The 22,441-nt window shown below is 37.5% G+C and overlaps 2 protein-coding genes across 8 annotated transcripts in view; one reads left to right on the top strand and one right to left on the bottom strand.

The window, feature by feature from the left end:
• The window catches only part of LOC100439468 (tripartite motif-containing protein 43), a 175,034-nt gene that overhangs the window by 64,958 nt on the left and 87,635 nt on the right, over window positions 1–22,441 (bottom strand). The window lies entirely within an intron of this gene.
• LOC129057618 (GRIP and coiled-coil domain-containing protein 2-like) overlaps window positions 1–22,441 on the top strand; it is a 37,864-nt gene that overhangs the window by 10,583 nt on the left and 4,840 nt on the right. The window contains exons 1-7 of one of the 7 annotated variants that reach the window (XM_063713315.1): window positions 2,105–2,182; window positions 3,963–4,084; window positions 6,103–6,277; window positions 8,844–9,061; window positions 13,261–13,400; window positions 15,976–16,177; window positions 17,436–20,941. In XM_063713315.1, the coding sequence (XP_063569385.1) occupies window positions 8,869–9,061; window positions 13,261–13,400; window positions 15,976–16,177; window positions 17,436–17,545 (645 nt within the window). In that variant the 5' untranslated portion in view covers window positions 2,105–2,182; window positions 3,963–4,084; window positions 6,103–6,277; window positions 8,844–8,868 and the 3' untranslated portion in view covers window positions 17,546–20,941. Of the gene's footprint in view, window positions 1–197; window positions 303–1,284; window positions 1,749–1,908; window positions 2,010–2,104; window positions 2,183–2,590; window positions 2,926–3,962; window positions 4,085–6,102; window positions 6,278–8,843; window positions 9,062–13,260; window positions 13,401–15,975; window positions 16,178–17,435; window positions 20,942–22,441 lie in introns of those variants that run through there. The other 6 variants (XM_063713312.1, XM_063713317.1, XM_063713314.1 and 3 more) reach the window with 6 other exon arrangements.

Here is a 22,441-nt window from a genome sequence, read left to right as displayed (position 1 = left end):
GGAGACGGGGTTTCACTGTGTTAGCCAGGATGGTCTCAATCTCCTGACCTTGTGATCCACCCGCCCCAGCCTCCCAAAGTGCTGGGATTACAGGTGTGAGACACCACGCCAGGCTGTCAGATTTATTTTAAAGCCCCTTAAAAATACCTTTTTAATGTTGGTTGGGTTGTGTGGGTTGTTTTTATTTTTAATTTCAGGAACATGCCACTACTGTAAGTGAACTTGAAGAACTTCAGGTACAACTTCAAAAGGAAAAGAAACAGCTTCAGAAAACCATGCAAGAATTAGAGCTGGTTAAAAAGGTAAAATAAAACACTAGGATGAAAATTGATGTAATGTTCACATTGTTCTGTTTTGTTGTTCTATTTGTTCTGTTCTCTCTGCGATCTCACGCTGTGGCCCAGGCTGGAGTGCAGTGGCATGATCTCGGCTCACTGCAACCTCCGCCTCCCGCGTTCAAGCAATTCTTGTGCCTCAGCCTCCCAGGTAGCCGAGATTCCACGCATGCGTCAGCACACCCGGCTAATTTTTTGTATTTTTGGTAGAGATGGAGTTTCACCAATTTGGTTAGGCTCGTCTGGAACTCCTGACCTCAAATGATCCACCCATCTCAGCCTCTCAGAGTGCTGGGATTACAGGTGTGAGCCACCGCACTCAGCCTGCATTGTTAAACTATTCTATACATGTTGAAAAGAAGTGTTTTAGAATGTTACTTGTGGTACTAAAATAATGCTTTATAAATTATTTGCTCAAAAAATTGAAAATTTAACTTAATTCTCTAAGTACCAGTCCTTTCAGAAGAATCTAGGCTCCTGATTTACAAGATTTTGGTTTGACATTTCATTTTGTATACATGATTGTTGTATGACACATTAAGATTTAATTAATGTCAAAGCTTGAAATTTGTATTATACTTAAAACTTTGGCTGACTTTACTCCTTCAAAGATGAGGCTAAAAAGAAATGTACTATAAGAGCCACTTGACATATTAGTATTTTATAAATAAGAGCTCTGCAAGCTACAACTGTCAGTTGTAGTTAGTTATAATGAAATAAAATGAAACTAAGAAAGTTGGGTTAAACTACTAGAAAATATTTTGTGAAATTAAAAACTAGAAAATATCCAACTCCTCATTTCTTTGTTACAGTGTAAACGATTTCAGTATTACAGAAAAGCACCCATTTATTGCTGTGGCATCATTTTAGCAATTTTACAAATGACAAAAAAAATTTACAAATGAACTGATCTACTATTGTGTAAATCTTCTACTTATAAAATGTGCAGGATGCCCAACAGACCACATTGATGAATATGGAAATAGCTGATTATGAACGTTTGATGAAAGAACTAAATCAAAAGTTAACTAATAAAAACAACAAGATAGAAGATTTGGAACAAGAAATAAAAATTCAAAAACAGAAACAAGAAACCCTACAAGAAGAAATAAGTGAGTTAAAGAAAATTCACTTTACCTTTTAATTATTTCATCATAACAACTTGATTTGGTGGGGGGCATTACTTGTTTATTTCACCAGTCTTTCACTGTCAGTCGGGTGTTTAACACAGTGATAAATGTTACTGGGGACCCAGAATGGGTGTAAAACTATTTGCCATTAAGATGTTTATAGTCCACATTTATTCACTTTAACATTTCTTAAGTACCTTGCTGTTTCCTGGTCTGGGTTAACTAAGATTGTCTATGGGTTGTAATTGTTACAGCCAGGAGATGGGTACAGTAGAGTTTATGGCACTGTTGTTACTACTGTCACATATGTTTGAAGTATTCCATAATAAAAAAGCTAAAACAGGCTTAAAGATAAGCCAATACAAAGAAGACATATTTGTGTATTTAAATTCACTGATAAAAATTGTTACATCTTTTTCTGCTGAAATTATTTCTTGTGCTAGCTTCATTACAGTCTTCAGTACAACAATAGGAAGAAAAAAACACCAAAATCAAGCAATTGCTTGTGAAAACCAAAAAGGAACTGGCAGATTCAAAGCAAGCAGTACGTTAATTTTTCAGTTTTGTATTTTAGTACTTGTTCATAATTTATTTGTGAGTAACATTAAAAAAAATTTAACCAAGATTCTCATTCTGTAGGAAACTGATCACTTAATACTTCAAGCATCTTTAAAAGGCGAGCTGGAGGCAAGCCAGCAGCAAGTAGAAGTCTATAAAGTAAGGGTTTTACTTTTTAAGATTAAAAAAAGTTTTTTCATGTAGAAGTGAAGTACCATTTAGAGATTTTATTAATTATCCTATAAGGATATCTAGAAAGATTCCTCAACATTTTGAGGAAGTTACAACAATAAATCAAGTCTGGCATATAACTGGAGTATATTGGTTAGCTCAAGCTAGATTATTTTCACGTATTTGGAAATTCGTAATATACTATAGAATAGTGCAAAATAAAATAAGCCTGCATCTGAACTTAATGATATTGCAATCACAAGGAACAGTTTATAAAATGATTTTATATGTTTGCTATGTTTGTGTATATTTTTATATATATAATGTCTTGAAGTATTTAAACATTGTATGTTAAATATGTAGTCTGGGATGTTCATTTTTTTGAATTAATGTTGGTTTAAGAAAAGATAGCTTAGTGAGAAAATGTTCTACTTGTCTCTACTTTTTCAATAATAATACATAAAAATATTTCACTACTTAATTATGCCTTATATGTACTTATGTCTCAAACCTAAAGTTTGTATTTTAAGGAAAACCTCTTTAACTAGTGAAGATAGGATTTGCTAAAGCTAAATTTAAAGATTTACCCCCAGATACAGCTGGCTGAAATAACATCAGAGAAGCACAAAATCCACGAGCACCTGAAAACCTCTGCGGAACAGCACCAGCGTACGCTAAGTGCATACCAGCAGAGAGTGACAGCACTACAGGAAGAGAGCCGTGCTGCCAAGGTGCGTTCTTCAGCCACAGCAAGCCACTGGGATTTTATTATCAGCTAGTCATTGGTTTACTCCAGGGCTGTGCTCTCCCTTTTTAGTATTTTGCTGTTAAGAGCACTTATTAGATTAAGACCTGTTCAGTTAATCTGGGTCTAACCCCAATCCCATGCCAACCCTAATCGTAACTTGGATCACTTTTTTTGCCAAAAGGAAAAACATGATGTTTTTTCCATTTCAACCTTGTTTTGCAATTTGTCACTTATTTATAAAGCTTTTTTTATTAGAAAAGTGTTACAGTTCTTAGGGCTAAATGATTATAAAATAACATTTTAATAGCATGGCTGTGGGGGGCCTACTTTCTTGTCATCATCCAAAACAGACACAGTGCAGTGGTTGTGTTAGATGCAGCTCTTATTTAAGCAATCATGGCAACACTGTTGTGGGAGTTTACAGATCACTTCAAGAAAGTGGAAGACCTAGAACTTAACACTTAACCACCCTGTTTTGAAAACTGAAGTTCAAATAACTTAATTTCTTTGAGTTAATTTTTCTCAAATTTATAAAAAGAGGAGATATCATAAGAGAAAATGTTTATAAAGTTCCAAAAGTACATAGTGTCACTATAAAATGTATGGTTAGTAAATTAATCTACCAGGGTAGAAGACATGGTAGAAACGGATCTCTTATCAGAAAATATGTATTATTGAGAGGCCTTTAAAAAGTGTAAGGCCTCCCAACATGAAGACCTGATAAATGTTGGAGGCAATGGATATCCTAATTACCCTGATTTGCTTATTACACATTGTATGCATCCATCAAAATATCACATGCACCCCATAAATATGTACAATTATGTATCAATTAAAATTTTTTAAGTGTAAAGCCAACAGAAGTATGCTTTTTAGCAAGGTTAATCAAGAAACCAAAAAGAATGTCAGCTATCTTTCTCATTTTCAAAAACAGGTTTTTATCTCAATTTGTTAATCTCTGAAAGAAAACAGAAGGACCCTGTTAAAATAGAAAACGTTTCTCTCTTTTAAATGTTATAGGCAGAACAAGCTACTATAACCTCTGAATTCGAGAGCTACAAAGTCCGAGTTCATAACGTTCTAAAACAACAGAAAAATAAATCTGTGTCTCAGGCTGAAACTGAGGGCGCTAAACAAGAAAGGTAAAGTCTAAATTAAATATGCAGAGTTTTCCTCCCACAATGCAGGTTCTTCACCAAGTAGATTGAAAATCCAATTATGATTTTTTTTTTTTTTTTTTTTTGAGACAGAGTTTCGCTCTTGTTGCCCAAGCTGGAGTGCAGTGGTGCAATCTCAGCTCACTGCCACCTCTGCTTCCTGGGTTCAAGTGATTCTCCTGCTTCAGCCTCCTGAGTAGCTGGGATTACAGGCGTACACCATCATGCCTAGCTAATTTTTGTATTTTTATTAGAGACGGGGTTTCACCATGTTGGCCAGGCTGGTCTCAAACTCCTGACCTCAGATGATCCACCCACCTCAGCTTCTCAGAGTGCTGGGATTACAGACGTGAGCCACAGCACCCGGCCTAAAATCCTATTATGATTTTTAACTGTGAAATTATGTATATTGTTACCAAAGAGAACAGAATTTCTTGGCTTCACTGTGTCTGCAAACAGTAACAGGGAAACTTCATTACAAAGGACACTGTTGCAAACTCTAAAATTAGATGTTAAAGTGCACAGTGAAGCCAGGATATGAGATAATAGGCTCACAGTTCAATCTTGTCTTAATAAGATCTTGTCATGGTAGAAAATACAGGCATTAAAATTACATTATGATTTGTTTTTCCAATTTTGAAAATTTAGAAGTAAAAATTAAAATGCTAAGTATACTTATTTGCCATTAATTTAGGTTAAACAGAAGTTGCTTTAAAATATTTCACTTATTTCAAAAATTTTAAATTTAGTACTGAATTTTGGTCTAGAATTAAACTTTTCTTATTTATGACCATTTCAGTTCTATTTGAATGGTATATTGTTTATGCTGCTTTAAAACTAGCATACAGATCCTGTTTGTACTGGGAGTAAGAGAGAGAGAGGGCATTCCATGGCATCTGTGTTGAGCGGTTCAGTATTCAAAGCAGTTTTACATCTGGCTCTTACTGTTCTAAACAAGACTAATTATTCTGAAATTTTTGTATGTTTATGTTTCTGTTACTTTCATTTAGGAATCTATTAAATATAGAGACTGTAGATTGAAACATGGTATTTTCTTTCCAGTAGCTCATTATATAAAGGGGAAATTAGATACTGATACATTTCATAAATATAAATGTCACCATTTTCAAGAGCCATTTTTGACCATGCCTAAATTTTGAGTTCACATTATATGAATGTAAATGTTTTGTGTTCCTTCTACTTTCTTATAATATACATTAAAAAAAAAAAAAACTAATAGTGTATTGTACTCATTGTGGCAGAATCAGGATTTTAACTATTTCCACCTAGTGTTTTTTCCAAGTCTAAAAAGACCTGCTTTTCTTCAGGGATTATCTTTCACTGTAACTTGGTCTGACATACCATTCTTATAACAACAATTTAAGAACTGTGTGAGTGCGCCGGGCATGGCAGTTCACACCTGTAATCCCAGCACTTTGGGAGTCCAAGGCTGGAGGATCACCTGAGGTCAGGAGTTCAAGACCAACCTGACCAACATGGTGAAATGCTGTCTCTACTAAAAATAAAAAATTAGCTCAGTGTGGTGGTGGGCGACTGTAGTCCTAGCTACTCAGGAGGCTGAGGCAGGAGGATCACTTGAACCTGGGAGGTGGAAGTTGCAGTGAGCCGAGATTGCACCACTGCATTCCAGCCTGGGCAGCAGAGCCAGACTCCGTCTCAAAAAAAAAAGTAGTGTGAGGTTTTTTCTTTAACTGACATAGTCCTGTAACATAAAATAGGCTATTTTGATGCCCCTTTTTGAATATGAAATTCTAAATTTTGGAGAAATTTTTTGTAAATCTGTAGTGCCTAAGATTTTAAATCTGGCTATAGTATCTTTTGTATTATATTTAATCCTAGTCTTGAATTCTTCAGACTATTATATTTCCTTTAGAATCATCCAAGTGTATGGCATTGAAAGGTTGAACGGTTAAACTATATTTGAAACCACAAAATCAAATTCACCTTTTTCAAAAAATTTTAAAACTGTATTTCTGTTTTAGGGAACATCTGGAAATGCTGATTGACCAGCTAAAAATGAAATTACAAGATAGCCAAAATAACTTACAGATTAATGTATCTGAACTTCAAACATTGCAGTCTGAACATGATACACTGCTAGAAAGGCACAACAAGATGCTGCAGGAAACTGTCCAAAGAGGCGGAACTCCTGGAAAAGTAAGGCTGTTAGCAGCACTAACGCTGTACCAGACAGCAATGTATTTCTTTGTTGAAACTTCTAATATGTTGATCCTTGAGATAAATGCAGATTAGAAAATAAAAAATAGACATTTCTAAAGGCTTGGTAACTTTGCTTTATCTACCTTAGAGCTTCGCCTTTTACATTGCTTTTATATTTTGCATTTTTAAGAACAATTAATGTCTATCTGCTCATCCAGTATTGTGTCTCCTACAGTCTTATTGGCTAGGATGTTTCTCTAAAAAAACAAACAAAAACATGCTACTTTTCCAACCCAGGTATCAAATCATAAGCATTTTTTTTCTAGAAGAAAACACCCAAATAGTTGCTAACTGAAAAAGAATATGCAACTTATCTTTGCAATTCTGTCTTCAATTTGTCATATTTTGTTCATCACTATAATACTTTAAATAGACATTAGAAGTATTGGCAAAATAAATAGATTATTGTGAACAAGAAGTTTTCAACTCCTGTGATAAAGAAATTGGGTAGTAGGAGTATTAGGCTGAGGAAAAGAATTCTTCATTGAGCATCTTTTATCAAGGGTGTTAAGATAATTTTATCACAGATTTGCTTATATAATATATACCTAATCTTATGCTGATCTGAAAAATGAAAGCAGGTTTAGCTTTTTGTGGCTTCTGTCTGTTAACAGTGTAATTTGCCTGTTAATCATGTAAACCAAAGTTTCAGGGAAGATGTACCAGTTTTCTAACTGCCTATCACCAGGGTTTACCATAAGATTATCTTATATATAGTGATGTTTGCTTGATATTCTCCAACACTTATTCTTTAGGAAAGTTATTGCAAATTACATTGCTAACACAAATAAAGTACTGTTGATTCCTCTAAAGTAATTCAGTCTTTCAGTAAGTGTTTTTTGAGCACCTACTGTGTGCCAGTCAGTTTTCATAGCATTTTGAGATATCTTTAGGAGTCTTTCCTCTTCTTCAGAAATATTAAAAACTAATGGTATTGTTACTGTCTGTGCCCAAGTATGAAGAAATGGCCTTCTCTTTATATAGTCTCCACTTTTAAAAAATGTTTTAATATTCATACTTTCTCTATAGCAGATTGTGAAAATGGTTCCAGAGGAATGTGATAATTAGGCTAACTAATGAATATCTGTATTACCCAGAGACTACAGTTAATATAAACACCTCTGTAACAACTGAGACAGAACAGTGAACTTCTGTCAGCACAATCATTCTGATTCCAGATGGGGGGTTTAAGCATTTAGCTTTCAAATTGGTAAATTCATAAATGTCAGTGATACTGCCTGAGAATAGACACTTTACCCTACCTCTAATTTTTATCCTGCTTAGAATATTTTTGTAACCTCCGATGGTTTTTCCTTCACTTTCTTGGTAGATATTGTTTGAACAAAATGCTTGCAGAGAAATGTGTATACACTAGTATTTTCTAGATTCATTAATCAATATGAACTTAGTAATTAAGATTTCTTTTCTGAAACATGGTATTTTATTGCATTTCTCCTTTCAGCCACTAAACCCTGTTTTAAACCTTGTATGGTGCCCATATGTGTAGCAGGTAGAAAAAATATCTTGGAAAAGTACAGACTAAACTGTTAACAATGTTTATCTACCTGTGGAATTGGGATTTTATCCTGCCAGGCATGAGAGTAATAATAAGGGGCTTTTACTTCTTTCTCTGGCAGCTTTTGTATTTTTTTAATTTTTATGAGAGAATTCTGTGGATCCCCTGTATAAAAGGAAATTTACTTATTTATTTATTTATTTACTTTTTACCAAAGCCAAACATATAAAACATGAAAACTACAGGTAAACCATTAAAAGTGATGGTTCCCGAATTGTAGGCCCACTGGTTAGTTTCAGGCTGAGTACATAAAAATCACATTGAAAACTACTAAAAGTAGGGAATTCCTAGAACCACTACTGAGATCCTGATTCAGTGGGTGTAACATGAAAACTAGACGTCTCTATTTTCAACAAGGTACTCCAGTGATTCTCATGTGCAGTGAGATTGAAACAGCTATAGTAAACCAAGTCTGTGTTTGTTGTGGTTCATGTTAATCGACTCAAAAATGGATACTGTCTGCTAAAGTTTTCTGAGTAAATCAAAAGAGTGTGGGTTTTTTTTTTTTTTTTAATGTTTTCAGGGTAGTAGATAAAAGGGAGATTAATCTTACATTTATGTGAGCTACCACATACGATGATGTGAAGAAGTGAACTAATTAAAAGTATAATTATTTTATGCTTTAAATATAGTCCTATTTTCTGATGAACCATGAAAGAAGTTCCTAGTCTGGACAACACAACACAGTTTCTTAACTGGAGTTCTTCATCTGAAATGTGTAACAGATTATTTGAACTAGATGACAGCCAGTGTCAGTTCTCATCAAGTTATTTCACAATGAGTACAGTGTAGGTATGTAGGAGAGAAGTTGATTCATACATTCAGTAGAGGTCTTAGAGCTAATTCTCTTGCAGAACCCAGTTGAGAAAGGCTAAGTCAGCATATAAAATTGAAAGATCTTCTGTAACTAAGTTTCTCATCTTTCAGATTGTGTTCAATACAATCAGAGAACATGATGATGAAATCTGAACATACACAGACTGTGAGTCAGCTCACATCCCAGAACGAGGTCCTTCGAAATAGCTTCCGAGATCAAGTGCGACATTTGCAGGAAGAGCACAGAAAGACAGTGGAGACATTACAGCAGCAGCTCTCCAAGATGGAAGCACAGCTCTTCCAGCTTAAGAATGAACCGACCACAAGAAGTATGTATGTACACATGGAAATATTAGTTGTTCATGTTTTCATGTATTTATGTCTCTTAAATACATTCTTCACAAATTCATAAGAAAGAAAATTTACTAGGTGTCACCAGTGTCAAATCTGATTAATGAATTTTGGATTTGCTTACTAGAAAGATATTTGAATCATCTGAATCCTTCCCTCTTGATTATACTTACAGAAGCCTGTATAACCTCTTAGAATGCTGACTTTGACGTATTCCTTACCCTCAATGGAAAGGAGTATTTCTTTTTCTCTGACTTAAACATGCTCTGTCAGTCTCATGACACGTCTTTTTTTTTTGAGATGGAGTCTTGCTCTGTCGCCCAGGCTGGAGTGCAGTGGCGCGATCTCGGCTCACTGCATGCTCCACCTCCTGAGTTCACGCCATTTTCCCACCTCAGCCTTCCGAGCAGCTGGGACTACAGGTGCCTGCCACCAGGCCAGCTAATTTTTTGTATTTTTAGTAGAGACACAGTTTCACCGTGTTAGCCAGAATAGTCTCGATCTCCTGACCTCGTGATCCGCCTGCCTCGGCCTCCCAAAGTGCTGGGATTACAGGCATGAGCCACTGTGCCTGGCTGACATGTCTTAATTCTAGTATTCACCAGATTTGTTTCGTGTTCTCCATTGTTAGTCATCAAATTTGTCTACTTTTTAAATAGAAACGTTAGATAGAGCAAGGAACTTAGAAACACTCAAGCGGCACTGAATGTGTAGAATTGCATAACCAATATAGCTTCTTTGCTTTCACATTTACAGCTAGTTGGAGTTTTAGTTCAGCCGCACCCAGTATCTTCCATTCTGCTTCCAGGAAGAAATGGAAAAATGTCAGCCATGATGATGCAGTATTTTAGTAGCAAGTTGATGGTGTTTTGGTTTCCCATGGGAAATATTGTCACTGGAGCATTAGCAGCTATCAGTCACTTATTAGGGTAAAAAAGCAACTTCAGAAGAATTTAACATATGCCAAAGAATCAACAAAGGAAGTAATCAGCCAGGGCAAAGGTCGCACAAGAGATTGTAATCTAGCAATCAGCAGTGGAATAAGCAGTCAGCTTACCAGAAACCCAGGAAAATGCTTCAGAAAGGGCAGTCAGGACTAAGGCAACTTAATGAAATGCAAAATAAATGAAATCTGAAGTTTAAAAATCTAGATTATAATTCTGGTTTCTAACTCAGTTATGAGACCTTGGGCAAAGTCATTAAATTTCTCTGAACTTCAGATTTTGGGGAGTCAATAAACCAGTACATGTCAAAGGGCCTGATAAACTTTACAGTTTAGACTGGGCGTGGTGTCTCACCCCTGCAATCTCAGCACTTTGGGAGGCCAAGGCAGTTGGATCCCATGAGGCCAGGAGTTTGAGACCTGTCTGAACAACATGGTGAAATCCCATCTCTATTAAAAATACAAAAATTATCTGGGTGGATGGCATGCACCTGTAAGTTCCAGCTACTTGTGGGGCTGAGGTGGGAGGATGGCTTGAGCCTGGGAGGCAGAGGTTGCTGTGAGCCAAGATCGTGCCACTGCACTCCAACCTGTGTGACAGAGTGAGACCCTGTCTCAGAAAAAAAAACACTTTACAGTTTATAAGCAAACAGGAAAGTCTTGCTAGACAATGTAATTGATTATTTCCATGCCCTGGATTCTGGGCTCTTACTGTATGAGCACTGTAGGTATGAGCAGCAACAATTAAGAAGCTGCAGAGGTAAAGGTATAAGGGCAGTGATTGAGGAGTCTGCCAAGCAGATTTCAGCAAGTATGTTTCAAGAAGTATGCAGCAATCTGAAATACCTAATCCTGAAAAATTGCTACAATCTAGTTTTTTAATTTTGGCCAGTATTTAGCAGTAGTTTGGCCCTCTACTCTAAATTAATAAAAAATAAGTAGTACTATATTATGAGCTGTGTTATCTAACAGTTTATCTTAGCTAGTAGCCATTAATTTATAGCTTCTATTAAGATGACTATCGTAGTTAAAAGTTTGATGACTAAGTTTTTTTTTTTTTTTTTTTTTTTTTGAGCTGGAGTCTCGCTCTGTTGCCAGGCTGGAGTGCAATGGCGTGATCTTGGCTCACTGCAACCTCCACCTCCTGGTTTCCAGCAATTCTCTGCCTCAACCTCCCCAGCAGCTGGGATTACAGGCACCTGCCACCGTGCCTGGCTAATTTTTTGTATTTTTAGTAGAGATAGGGTTTCACCATCTTGGCCAGGCTGGTCTTGAACTTCCTGACCTCGTGATCCACCCACCTTAGCCTCCCAAATTGCTAGGATTACAGATTTCAGCCACGCCCGGCCTTGATGACTAAATTTTAAGAAATGTTTTAGCAATTCTTCATACACCTTTCACTTATCTTATAGTTACTTAATTCCTCTACTCTTATCATTTGATATTTTCATTTTATTGTGTATCTCTGTAAGGCCGAATCAATAGATTTTGAACAATCTCACACTTAACCTTTAAAAAAAATCTAATAGGCCCAGTTTCCTCTCAACAATCTTTGAAGAACCTTCGAGAAAGGAGAAACACAGACCTCCCACTTCTAGACATGCACACTGTAACCCGGGAAGAGGGAGAAGGCATGGAAACAACTGATACTGAGTCTGTGTCTTCCACCAGCACATACACACAGTCTTTAGAGCAGCTGCTTAATTCTCCCGCAACTAAACTTGGCATGTTACTCTGTCTAAATATGTTTTTCTTATTTAATTTCACTGTCTTATTTAATTACTATTACTCTAAGTTACATACGCTTTTTTGGGCTGCTCCAATAAAATTTCTTTCAATATTCCACTACCTGTTTGTATTAGGGTTCTCTAGAGGGACAGAACTAATTGGATGGATGGATGGATGGATGGGATGGATGGGATGGATGGGATGGATGGATGGATGCTTATTAAGTATTACCTTACATGATCACTAGGCCATCTGCAGGCTGAGGAGCAATGAGAGCCAGTCTAAGTTCCAAAACTGAAGAACTAGGAGTCTGATGTTCAAGGGCAGGAAGCATCCAGCACAGGAGAAAGATGTAGGTTGGGAGGCTAGGCCAGTCTCGCCTTTTCAGGTTTTTCTGCCTGCTTTATATTCACTGGCAGCTGATTAGATGGTACCTACCAGATTAAGGGTGGGTCTGCCTTCCCCAGCCCACTGACTCAAATGTTAATCTCCTTTGGCAACACCCTCACAGACAACACTCAGGATTAATACTTTGCATCCTTTAATCCAATCAAGTTGACACCCAGTATTAACCATCACACTGTCCAAATGGAAAAATTATTAAACAAATCTTTTTTAAAATAAAATGCTAGGTCTTGCCCTAGGCTTGAACCATAAATAAGTGGTGGGAAGTTTATAGTCACAAATAGGTGGTGGATATTAGAAAGCAGGATAAACTATCCTCTCACCCTTCCAAGAAACTGACAGTTTCAGTTTATTCCTCTTGATGAAGTAATGCTAAATTTTTGTAGTGATGTTTTGGTATATTTTATTACCTGTAATTAATATTACTGTTCAAAATTTAGGGGGAATCTGTTTGTCATCTTCCTGAGACTTCAGGATCACCTGGAGTAAGGGTCATTTGTATTCATGGTCACTGACCACGTGGGGTAGAAACTGCAAGTCATGGTTCCTTCAGGCAAAGTTAATAGTGGTGACATGGAGGCATCATGATAGAGCAGCAGCAGACTCCAGAAGCCAATTTGACTTTGTGATTTCTGCAAAAATTACCTGTCAACTGTCAGCCTGTTTCATCGTCTGTAAAGTTTGAATAATGATACCTACCCCACCTGATAGAAGATTCTTAGGAGGGAACATGATACGTGACCAGTAAATGTTAATGCTTTCCTTATACGTGAAATGACATAAAATCTTGGTATATTAATAGATGGGAAGAAGATGTGTAATAAAACTGTCTATAAACACAATTCTGACAAATTTCAGAACTGGGACTCATAGGGCTTGTATTCAGTTAGATTACAGGCTTTACAACAGAGATACTGTTTTATTTGTGTCACCTACAACATATAATCTGTTGATTGAGGTATGCCAAATAGATGAATGGCAAAGAAAGCAGACCTATAAAATATCACATAGTAAGATATTTATATTTAGATTTTTCTTACTTAGAATCTTCATCTGTAATCTATGATTTTGAAAATTAATTCTTGGAACAACATCTTGCAGAGCCTCCATTATGGCATGCTGAATTTACCAAAGAAGAGTTGCTTCAGAAGCTCAGTTCCACCACAAAAAGTGCAGATCACTTAAATGGCCTGCTTCGGGAAACAGAAGCAACCAATGCAATCCTTATGGAGCAAATTAAGGTGAGATCAGAAAACCTGGCCACCATGAAAACTGCCAGTTTGGTTTTCTTGACCCTCCATACACATGCACCCAAGTTGAAAAATTCACATTGCAGATGCATCTATAATGTCTTGATCTTTATATTAGATTCCTGATGGTGAGAAATATTGCTTTTTTTTTTTTTTTTTTTTTTGAGACAGAGTCTTGCTCTGTCACCCAGGCTGGAGTGCAATGGCACGATCTCGGCTCACTGCAAGCTCCACCTCCCGAGTTCACGCCATTCTCCTGCCTCAGCCTCCTGAGCAGCTGGGACTACAGGTGCCCGCCAACATGCCTGGCTAATTTCTTTGTATTTTTAGTAGAGACAGGGTTTACCATGTTAGCCAGGATGGTCTCGATCTCCTGACCTCGTGATCCACCTGCCTTGGCCTCCCAAAGTGCTGGTATTACTGGCGTGAGCCACCGCATCCAGCCAAAATACTTCTTTTACACCTATTACATAAAGATTATTTCTTATTCCTACTTTTTCTAAGAAACCGTAATAGATTTAGAAACTAGAGAGATGTTCACAAATCATTGTTCACATATGCTTAAATAAAACTTAAATGGATGTGAGTCTTTGAATTCTAAAGATAAACAGTAAATTTAAATTATTCAGCTGATATTTATAGTACTGAACTACTAAACAGTTTTCAGGTGGAGATGGCAAAGTGGCATGGGAAGTTTTTCCTGTTTAAAGTAGACACCAGAAACATCTAGGAATGGTGCAGAGCAGTTGAGGATTACTCAAATGAGGTATTTCCACCCTGGCTCACTGATAAATCACCCCTCAGAATAGAGTCATACTGCTTATTGAGGAGTTCTTATGACCCAGGCCCTGGGCTTTACATATATTATTTAATCTCATCACTGGTTGAGAGAAAAATTGAAGCTGGTAAATGGTGGAACAAAATTCAAACTCATAGCTGTCTGAAAAGGACATGATTTTCCCCTGTACTTTGCTGCTCCTAATAGATCTGTCCTGCCACTGTGCAAGGCCACTAGCTATCCTTGTCAGATTATTTTAAAGCTGAATTCAGTTATTTTCAGTAACTTGTATATATCATGACATTCCACCATTAAATACTGCAGTATGCATCTCTATAAAATAACATTTTCCCACTAATAAAAACATTATCATAGCTAACAAATCACTAACTAGCCCAGTAAACCTAAATGACTTATTTAAATGTTATATTTTCTTTTTTTTTTTTTTTTTGAGACAGAGTCTCGCTCTGTCACCAGGTTTGGAGTGCAGTGGTGCAATCTCAGCTCACTGCAATCTCCTCCTCCTAGGTTCAAGCGATTCCCCTGCCTCAGCCTCCCAAGTAGCTGGGACTACAGGCACGCACCACTATGCCTGGCTAATTTTTTTTATTTTACTGGAGACACGGTTTCACCATGTTGGCCAGGATGGTCTCAATCTCCTGACCTCGTGATCTGCCCGCCTCAGCCTCCCAAAGTGTTGGGATTACAGGCATGAGCCACCATGCCTGGCCAAATGTTATATTTTCATAAATTTATACTCTCTTCATGATTTCTTAGTCTTCTTTATTGTCACTTTTTTAAATGGTCTTAGGTTTGAGGACAAAGTTCTCTAACTTTCTTGTCTAACCTAAAATGAAAATATACTAAAAGCTATGGCTTGGTTTCAACCTGGAAATCTTCCTCAAAGACTTGAACATGCTATTACCTTTTCTATATCATTCTTTGCCTCATTTCTCTGATAGTGTTTCACATTGTCTTATATTCCTGAATTTTCACTGTGTCTGAACTTTTGATTAAGTGCCGTTCACTGTGGACGTCTTAACTGCCTGGGACTTTAGGAACAGGGTAGGGGCAGGGGGTTAGTGGAGGCTACAGATGTTCCCCTCAGCCCATTTTCAGAGCCCCATGCCATACTGGCTTAGTTTCTATAGAAAGTAGAAGGCAGAGGGAACATCTTGGTACCAACCCATGGCTCCAGTTAGTTGCTCCTCATGGAGATGTTCCATCAGTTCCCCAGCTTTCAACTCCAATTTCCATGATACTCTGTGCTTCTGAGACAAGAACCCCAGTATTTACACAGGATGCATCCTCTCCTCTTGTCAGTGATACTTGGTAAGCTGCTGGACTGACTCATTTCCACCTCTTCATCTGTTTATCGTGAGAATTTCTTGATGTGTCTCATCTACTTTTTCTCCTCTTGTATTAGCTTGTTGCTTTTCTACTTCACCCCTCTTCCCTCCAACCCCAAACAGCTTAGGACAATGGAGTCATATAGCCCAACACTTGGTTCATATACAGCAATCCACTTTCTAGGCAGATGCAGCTTTGAAACTATCTCATAGTTGGAGTTCTGGTTTTCATGTCAAATGGATTTTATACTGTGATGTCATAAACTCCTTTGAAATGCTTGACATACAGCTGCTGTAGTTAACTGAATTCCTTCCTTTATTGCCATATGGAGGGAAGGGAGAAATTTGTGGGGAAGAGAAGAAAAATACATGAGTTCAGTCTGCCATATTTAATCAGAAGCTCCTAAAGCCCATTTTTAACTCATTTCTCTAACACCAGCTTCTCAAAAGTGAAATAAGAAGATTGGAAAGGAATCAAGAGCGAGAGAAGTCTGCAGCTAACCTGGAATACTTGAAGAACGTCTTGCTGCAGTTCATTTTCTTGAAACCAGGTAGTGAAAGAGAGAGACTTCTTCCTGTTATAAATACAATGTTGCAGCTCAGCCCTGAAGAAAAGGGAAAACTTGCTGCGATTGCTCAAGGTGGGTAAAAGGAGAGTCTTAGAACTTCTGACTTATAACTTAAACTAAACAGCCTGGTGGTTGAGAATTTGTCTGTATGTGTAACTTTTAAATTTTGCTCATTTGAATTGGGTCTATCATATGAGTAGGCCGTGACCAGATTTGAAAAGCTGACTTTTTAACATCTTGAGGCAACTGTAGTACATTTATATAATTTTAACATTCAGCAAAATACAGTAAGTGCTTAGCTTGATCTTCTAGCTCTTTGAAAATTGGATTTTTATCCTGGTGTTGAGTTCTGGTGTTCAGCTGAACGTGGTTTTGTTTTAAATTCTACTTTTTAAAAAACATTTATTAGCTTGTTCCTTTTCTACTTCACCCCTCTTCCTTCCTCCAACCCCAAATAGCCTAAGACAATGCAGTCATATAGCCCAACACTTGGCCTATATACAGCAATCCACTTTCTAGGCAAATGCAGTTTTAAAACTGTGCCATAGGCCAGGCACCAGTGGTTCACTCCTATAACCCCACCACTTTGGGAGGCCGAGGCAGGCGGATCACAAGGTCAAGATACTGAGACCATCCTGGCCAACATGGTGAAATCTCGTCTCTACTAAAAATACAAAAATTAGCTGGGCGTGGTGGCATGCGCCTGTAGTCCCAGCTACTCAGGAGGCTGAGACAGGAGAATCGCTTGAACCCAGGAGGCGGAGGTTGCAGTGATCTGTCACGCCACTGTATTCCAGCCTGACAGCAGAGTGAGACTCCATCTCAAAAAAAACAAAACAAAACAAAAACCTATGTTGTAGTTAGAGTTGGTTTCCATGTCAGATGGATTTAATACTGTGATGTCATTAACTTCTTTGAAATGCTTCACATACAACTGCTGTAGTTAACTGAATTCAAGCTGCATCTTAAGAATTATGGTTTCGTTTTTGTTTTAGTTTTAAATTACTTTTATTTTTGACATTTTCAAGCATACAAGGAGGACACTATAATCTCTCTTGAGTTGTCACGCATCTCTAATAGTTTTCAACTCACGGACAGTCTTTTGGCGTAAATAGGGGAGAGTTAGAGACTTAAATCCCACACATCATTTCTTTCCCCAGTGAATAATTCAATGTTTATTGGATTTCTCTGTCACCTATACCTAGTTTATGTTCATTTTGCCTGTGTTATTGTGAATGTCTTTTTATAGTATCCTAAATAGGGCTCATATATTGGATTTGGTTGAGGTTCCTTAAGCTTTACTTTGTTGTTGTGTTTTTGTTTGTTTGAGATGTAGTGTTGCTCTGTCACCCTGGCTGGAGTGCAGTGGTCCGATCATGGCTCACTGCAATCTCCACCTCCCAGATTCAAGCGATTCTCCTGCCTCAGCCTCCCGAGTAGCTGGGACTACAGATGCACACCACCATACCCAGCTAATTTTTCTATTTTTAGTAGAGACGAAGTTTCAGCATGTTGGCCAGGATGGTCTCAATCTCTTAACCTTGTGATCTGCCCGCCTTGGCCTCCCAAAGTGCTGGGATTACAGGTGTGAGCCACCACGCCCGGCCATTTTGTTATTTTTTTATCTATAACAATTATATATAAAAATGTATTTTTTAATGTGCCACTTATTAATTGAAGAAAGTGGTCATTTATGCTATAGCAGTCCTATATTTGGGTTTTAATCATTACAGGGTAACACTGAACTTGTTCCAATTGCCTATAAATAGGAAGATCCAGGTGCAATTGGGTGGGATGGTGGACAAAAATACATCATAGATGGTATTGTGTGCTTTCTAAGACATCAGGAGGCCCAGAATGTCCAGACATCTTACTTTTGACTGACTGACCTTATCTAGTTGGTGCTCTTTAACATGTTCCCCTATCCCCTGTAAATCCTAATAACTAAACTGATGAGTCATCCTCAAAATTGAGCAGGCATCTGAATCATCTGGTATACTTACTAAAATTCCAATTGCTGGTCCCCAATTTCTGACCCAAGATTCTGCATTTTTAACAATTTGTTGCTGATGCTTCTGGTCTGGGGCCCATACCTTGAGAAACCCTGGTCTAGAGGCCTGATAAGATTCAGGCTTAATTTTTTTTACAGACATACTTCATAAGTAGTATTGATAGTTTGTTTGAATCTGGTTTTTCATAATCTTTCTAATGATGAAGGTAGAATGTTCTCAGTACTGACAGTAATCTCAGTTCTTCAAACTGTAGGATAGATTTCTATGGCCACAATAGTATTTTTGTCACAAGGGCGCAAATAAGAATACATCTTGTATATTTTTAGTAAATAGTTATTCAAATTACAAATTCGCTCTCTTTAATTTATTCTAACAAAAGTAAACCTAATTTTATAGTTATAAATAAGAAGAAATCTACTTCTAGTCATCTAAGAGTAAAACTGCCCCTATAAAAAACAAGACAGAAATCTCAAAGTTATAACTAATTTTATAGTTATAAAATTAACCAGGACTTTAAGAACGTTTGCATTTTAAAATTAAAGTTTTCAATACAACAATGGTATTATCTCAAAATACTTAGCATGTCTAACAGCCCTCTTTTAAAAACTCAGCATGTTTAATGTAGATGTTGCTAACATCCAGGTGGCTCCTATAAGTTAAGGGTCCATTGATTTAGAAGTTCTAAAAGAGACTAACCTAAGGGGTACCAATAACAGATATTTTTAAAGAATTTCATAGAGGAGATACACATTAGAAACCCAGAACTCTAAGATGTGCATTTGCTAAGTCTTGTAAATAGACAGGAAAACACTTACATTTAAATTAGTTTGTGCTTTAAAGATTATTTACTATTTGTCTCTTATCAATGTGAGTACATAAAAGAGACCTTATTACAATGAAAAACGATGATTTAGCAGTAGATTTAGATACTTACATTCTCTCTTTAAGAATGTAAGGCCTGGCGCGGTGGCTCACACCTGTAATCCCAGCAGTTTGGGAGGCCGAGGAGGGTAGATCACCTGAGGTCAGGAGTTCGAGACCAGCCTGGCCAACATGGTGAAACCCCTTTCTACTCAGAATACAAAAATTAGCTGGGCACGGTGGCACATGCCTGTAATCCCAGCTACTTGGGAGGCTGAGGTAGGAGAATCGCTTGAACCCAGGAGGCAGAGGTTGCAGTGAGCTGAGATGGTGCCATTGCACTCCAGCCCGAGCAACAAGAGTAAAACTCTGTCTCAAAAAGAAAAAAAAAAAGAATGTAAACTAGAAGATAGTTCAAAAGAAATTACACAGAATTCAGCATGGGAGAAACAAAAAACAAGAGTGGGAAAAGACATCAAACATGTTTTTACTAATCGAAGTTCTAAAAGGAGAGAAAAGAATACAGCACAGATAATATATGAAGAGAATGGCTGGAAATCTTTCAGAACTGTTGAAGGATATCTATCCACAGATCAAAAACCCAATAAAATCTCAAGCAGTATTAAAAAAAAAAGAAGAAATCTTTTTTTTCTAGTCACATAAGAGTAAAACTGCCCCTAAAAAAGACAGACAGAAATCTCAAAAGCAGCCGGAGAAAGAAGACACATTGCCTCACAATAGACTTCTCAACAGCATTGGTGTAGTACTATCTCATGTACTAAAATAACTGCCAACCTTTTATATTTTCCAAGATCTCTTCTGGAAAACAAAAACTTTAAGAATCCGCCTTCATTGAAAATTCTTAATGATGTACTTCAAGCAAAAAGGAAATTTCCTAAGTAAAAGATCTAAGACGCAAGAAAGAAAGACATGCAAAGGAAACTTACCACCATATGACAGATATGGACTGTCAGTCTGACTGGTCACACTAGGGGCATTTTGTTACCAAGGCCTTGAAAATAATAACCAACACTGCATACATGAGGGATACCAGAAGAAAGGTCTGAGAGCCACTCTTCCTGGCACTGAAGGAAACAGGGCCCATCAGAGCAAACAAGTACCTTTTGCCTCTTTCATTTCCTTGGAAGGAAATGTTTATAATCTCTGGTTTTGTGTAAAGTTTATAACAGTATTTTTCATTCAGGTTGCTACCTATTAGTGGATGGTGAAATTAATTTGGTGGATCACATTCAGAATTTTTTTTTAAATCAAAAGAATACAAGCTGGGCTCAGTGACGCACACCTGTAAGCCCAACAGTTTGGGAAGACCAGGCAGGAGGACTGCTTGAGAACAGGAGTTCAGAATCAGCCTGGGCAACATGGCGAGACCGTATGTCTACAAAAATTTTAAAATATGCCAGATCTGGTGGCATGTGCCCATAGTCCTAGCTACTCGGGAGGCTAAGGCAGCAGGATTGTTTGTTATAAGGAGTTCGAGGCTGCAGTCAAACTTCTGGTCAAAATCCTGGTCACACCACTGCATTTCAGCCTGGGCAACAGAGTAAAACCCCATCTTTAAAAAAAAAAATTAAAAAATAAAAATAGTATGTCAAACATTAGAATATGTTGAATCTAGTAAGAGTAAGCAATTATTTCTTGAAACTCTACATATATACATGAGTGTTGGTAAATATCTGACTGTATCATCAGCTCTAGATATAAAATGTTTATGATGTTGGCTGTAAGTTTATGAGGAATAGTTTTCCTTTCTGTGGGTTTGGGTGTATTTGGGAAACATTAGCTTAGGGGGTAAAGTAGGTTACCCAACTCTGAAAAGCAGCATCAAAGTCCTTATAATAAACACATATTAGAGGCCCAACTTAAATTTCAAGGAGATGTCATGAGCTGCTCAGAGTAGCGTGTCACAACTCTGCGTTATAAGGTAAAATGACTTAGAGTGTAGCAGTAGTCCCCAAACAATGTCAAATAGACACTGGTAAGTATAGATTGCTCCTCTCCTTGCATCGCAAATATTAATTCACCCTGCCCCCACACGCATTAAAACTCAGCGTATTTCACAAATTGAGTGTTTCATTTCTATTTGAGATAGACTTATGGTAAGTCAGCTTTGCTCCCCAAATAAGTTAGCCATATAGTACTTCTATATGCAAAATTTGAATCTCAATTTTACTACTCAAGCAGGAAGTAAAAGTCATTTTTCTGTATCTTCTTTGCTCCCAGACTGGGTTACAGTTTACAGATCTGAATATTGTCACTTGTACACCATACATACACAGAGGTCTAAAACTCTCAAGTAAATAGAGGAAAAAAAGCCCAGCAACCCAATAGGAAAATAGGCCAAGCTGTTATAGGCTTTTTGATCATCTCCAGACTGGCAGAAAGAGAATGCATACTCACACTGTAAGTGCCTGATTTGATTTGCAGAGGATATAGAACCTTATCAGAAAACAACCTTCCAAAGCAAGAGCAAATGTACCCTGTCTCAGCACAGCTTTTCTTCAATTCTTATTTACCTAAGGAGATGAATAGCTGCCAGGAACATTGTTTGCACAAGGGCAGGAGCCTGCCAGATCTGAGAACACAGCAAAATTTTTATTTTGTCAAAAATCTTACATTCAGCTTACACCATTCATTTCAGGTGAACATACAACAATCTGCATTTCAGTTCAGGGAAACATTTACAGACATCTGGTTCTCTTTATTCTTGGGAACAAGGTTACCTCACTTGGAACACAACCAGTGCCAAGTTGTCCATCCCTAAGCAATATCGCTTCCTCCTACTTTCTAGAAGTTCTTCAGATTGTGGAAGACAGACTTCTCAGAATTCTTTGCCCTCATTCCCTCCTCCAGAAATTCATGCCTTTGTATAATCTCTTCCCCTTGAGAGCCAGTAGGCTTAACCTAATGAGTTATTTTTAACCAGTAGAATACAGCAAAAATGACAGATTACAAGAGATTGTGGCTTCTGTCTTGCTAGCGGACTCTCTCTGTCTTCTCTGCTTGCACACTTGGTTGAAGCAAGCTACCATCCCAGAGGCAAGGAACACAGGCCATCAGTTTAGCAGCCTTGAGGAACTAAATTCTTCCAACTACCACATAAGTTTGGAAGTAGATTCTTCTCCAGTCCAGCCTTCAGATGAGACCCCAGCCATGCCAACATCTTGATTGCAGCCGTGTGAGAGACCTTGAAATGGAACCATTTCTGATCTCCTGACCCACAAGAACTGTGAAATAAATATGTGTTAAGGTACTAAGGTTGTAGTAATTTGTTATGCAGCAGATTGTAAATAACACGCAGATAAAACCAGACGTTCCGAACAGAAAAATAAAATGGCTTTAACTCTAGAAAGTTTCCCCATGTAAAATTTTGAAAATGCTACTCTGCCTAAGGTCAAACTGTCATACATAGATACATATGAAAACACAGAAAGGTGTCTGGAAG

This window comes from Pongo abelii, chromosome 12 (genome assembly GCF_028885655.2).
Source record: "Pongo abelii isolate AG06213 chromosome 12, NHGRI_mPonAbe1-v2.0_pri, whole genome shotgun sequence".
Lineage (NCBI taxonomy): Eukaryota > Metazoa > Chordata > Mammalia > Primates > Hominidae > Pongo > Pongo abelii.
The sequence above is the reverse complement of the archived record's forward strand: the minus strand, read 5'-3'. Positions and strand labels throughout refer to the sequence as shown.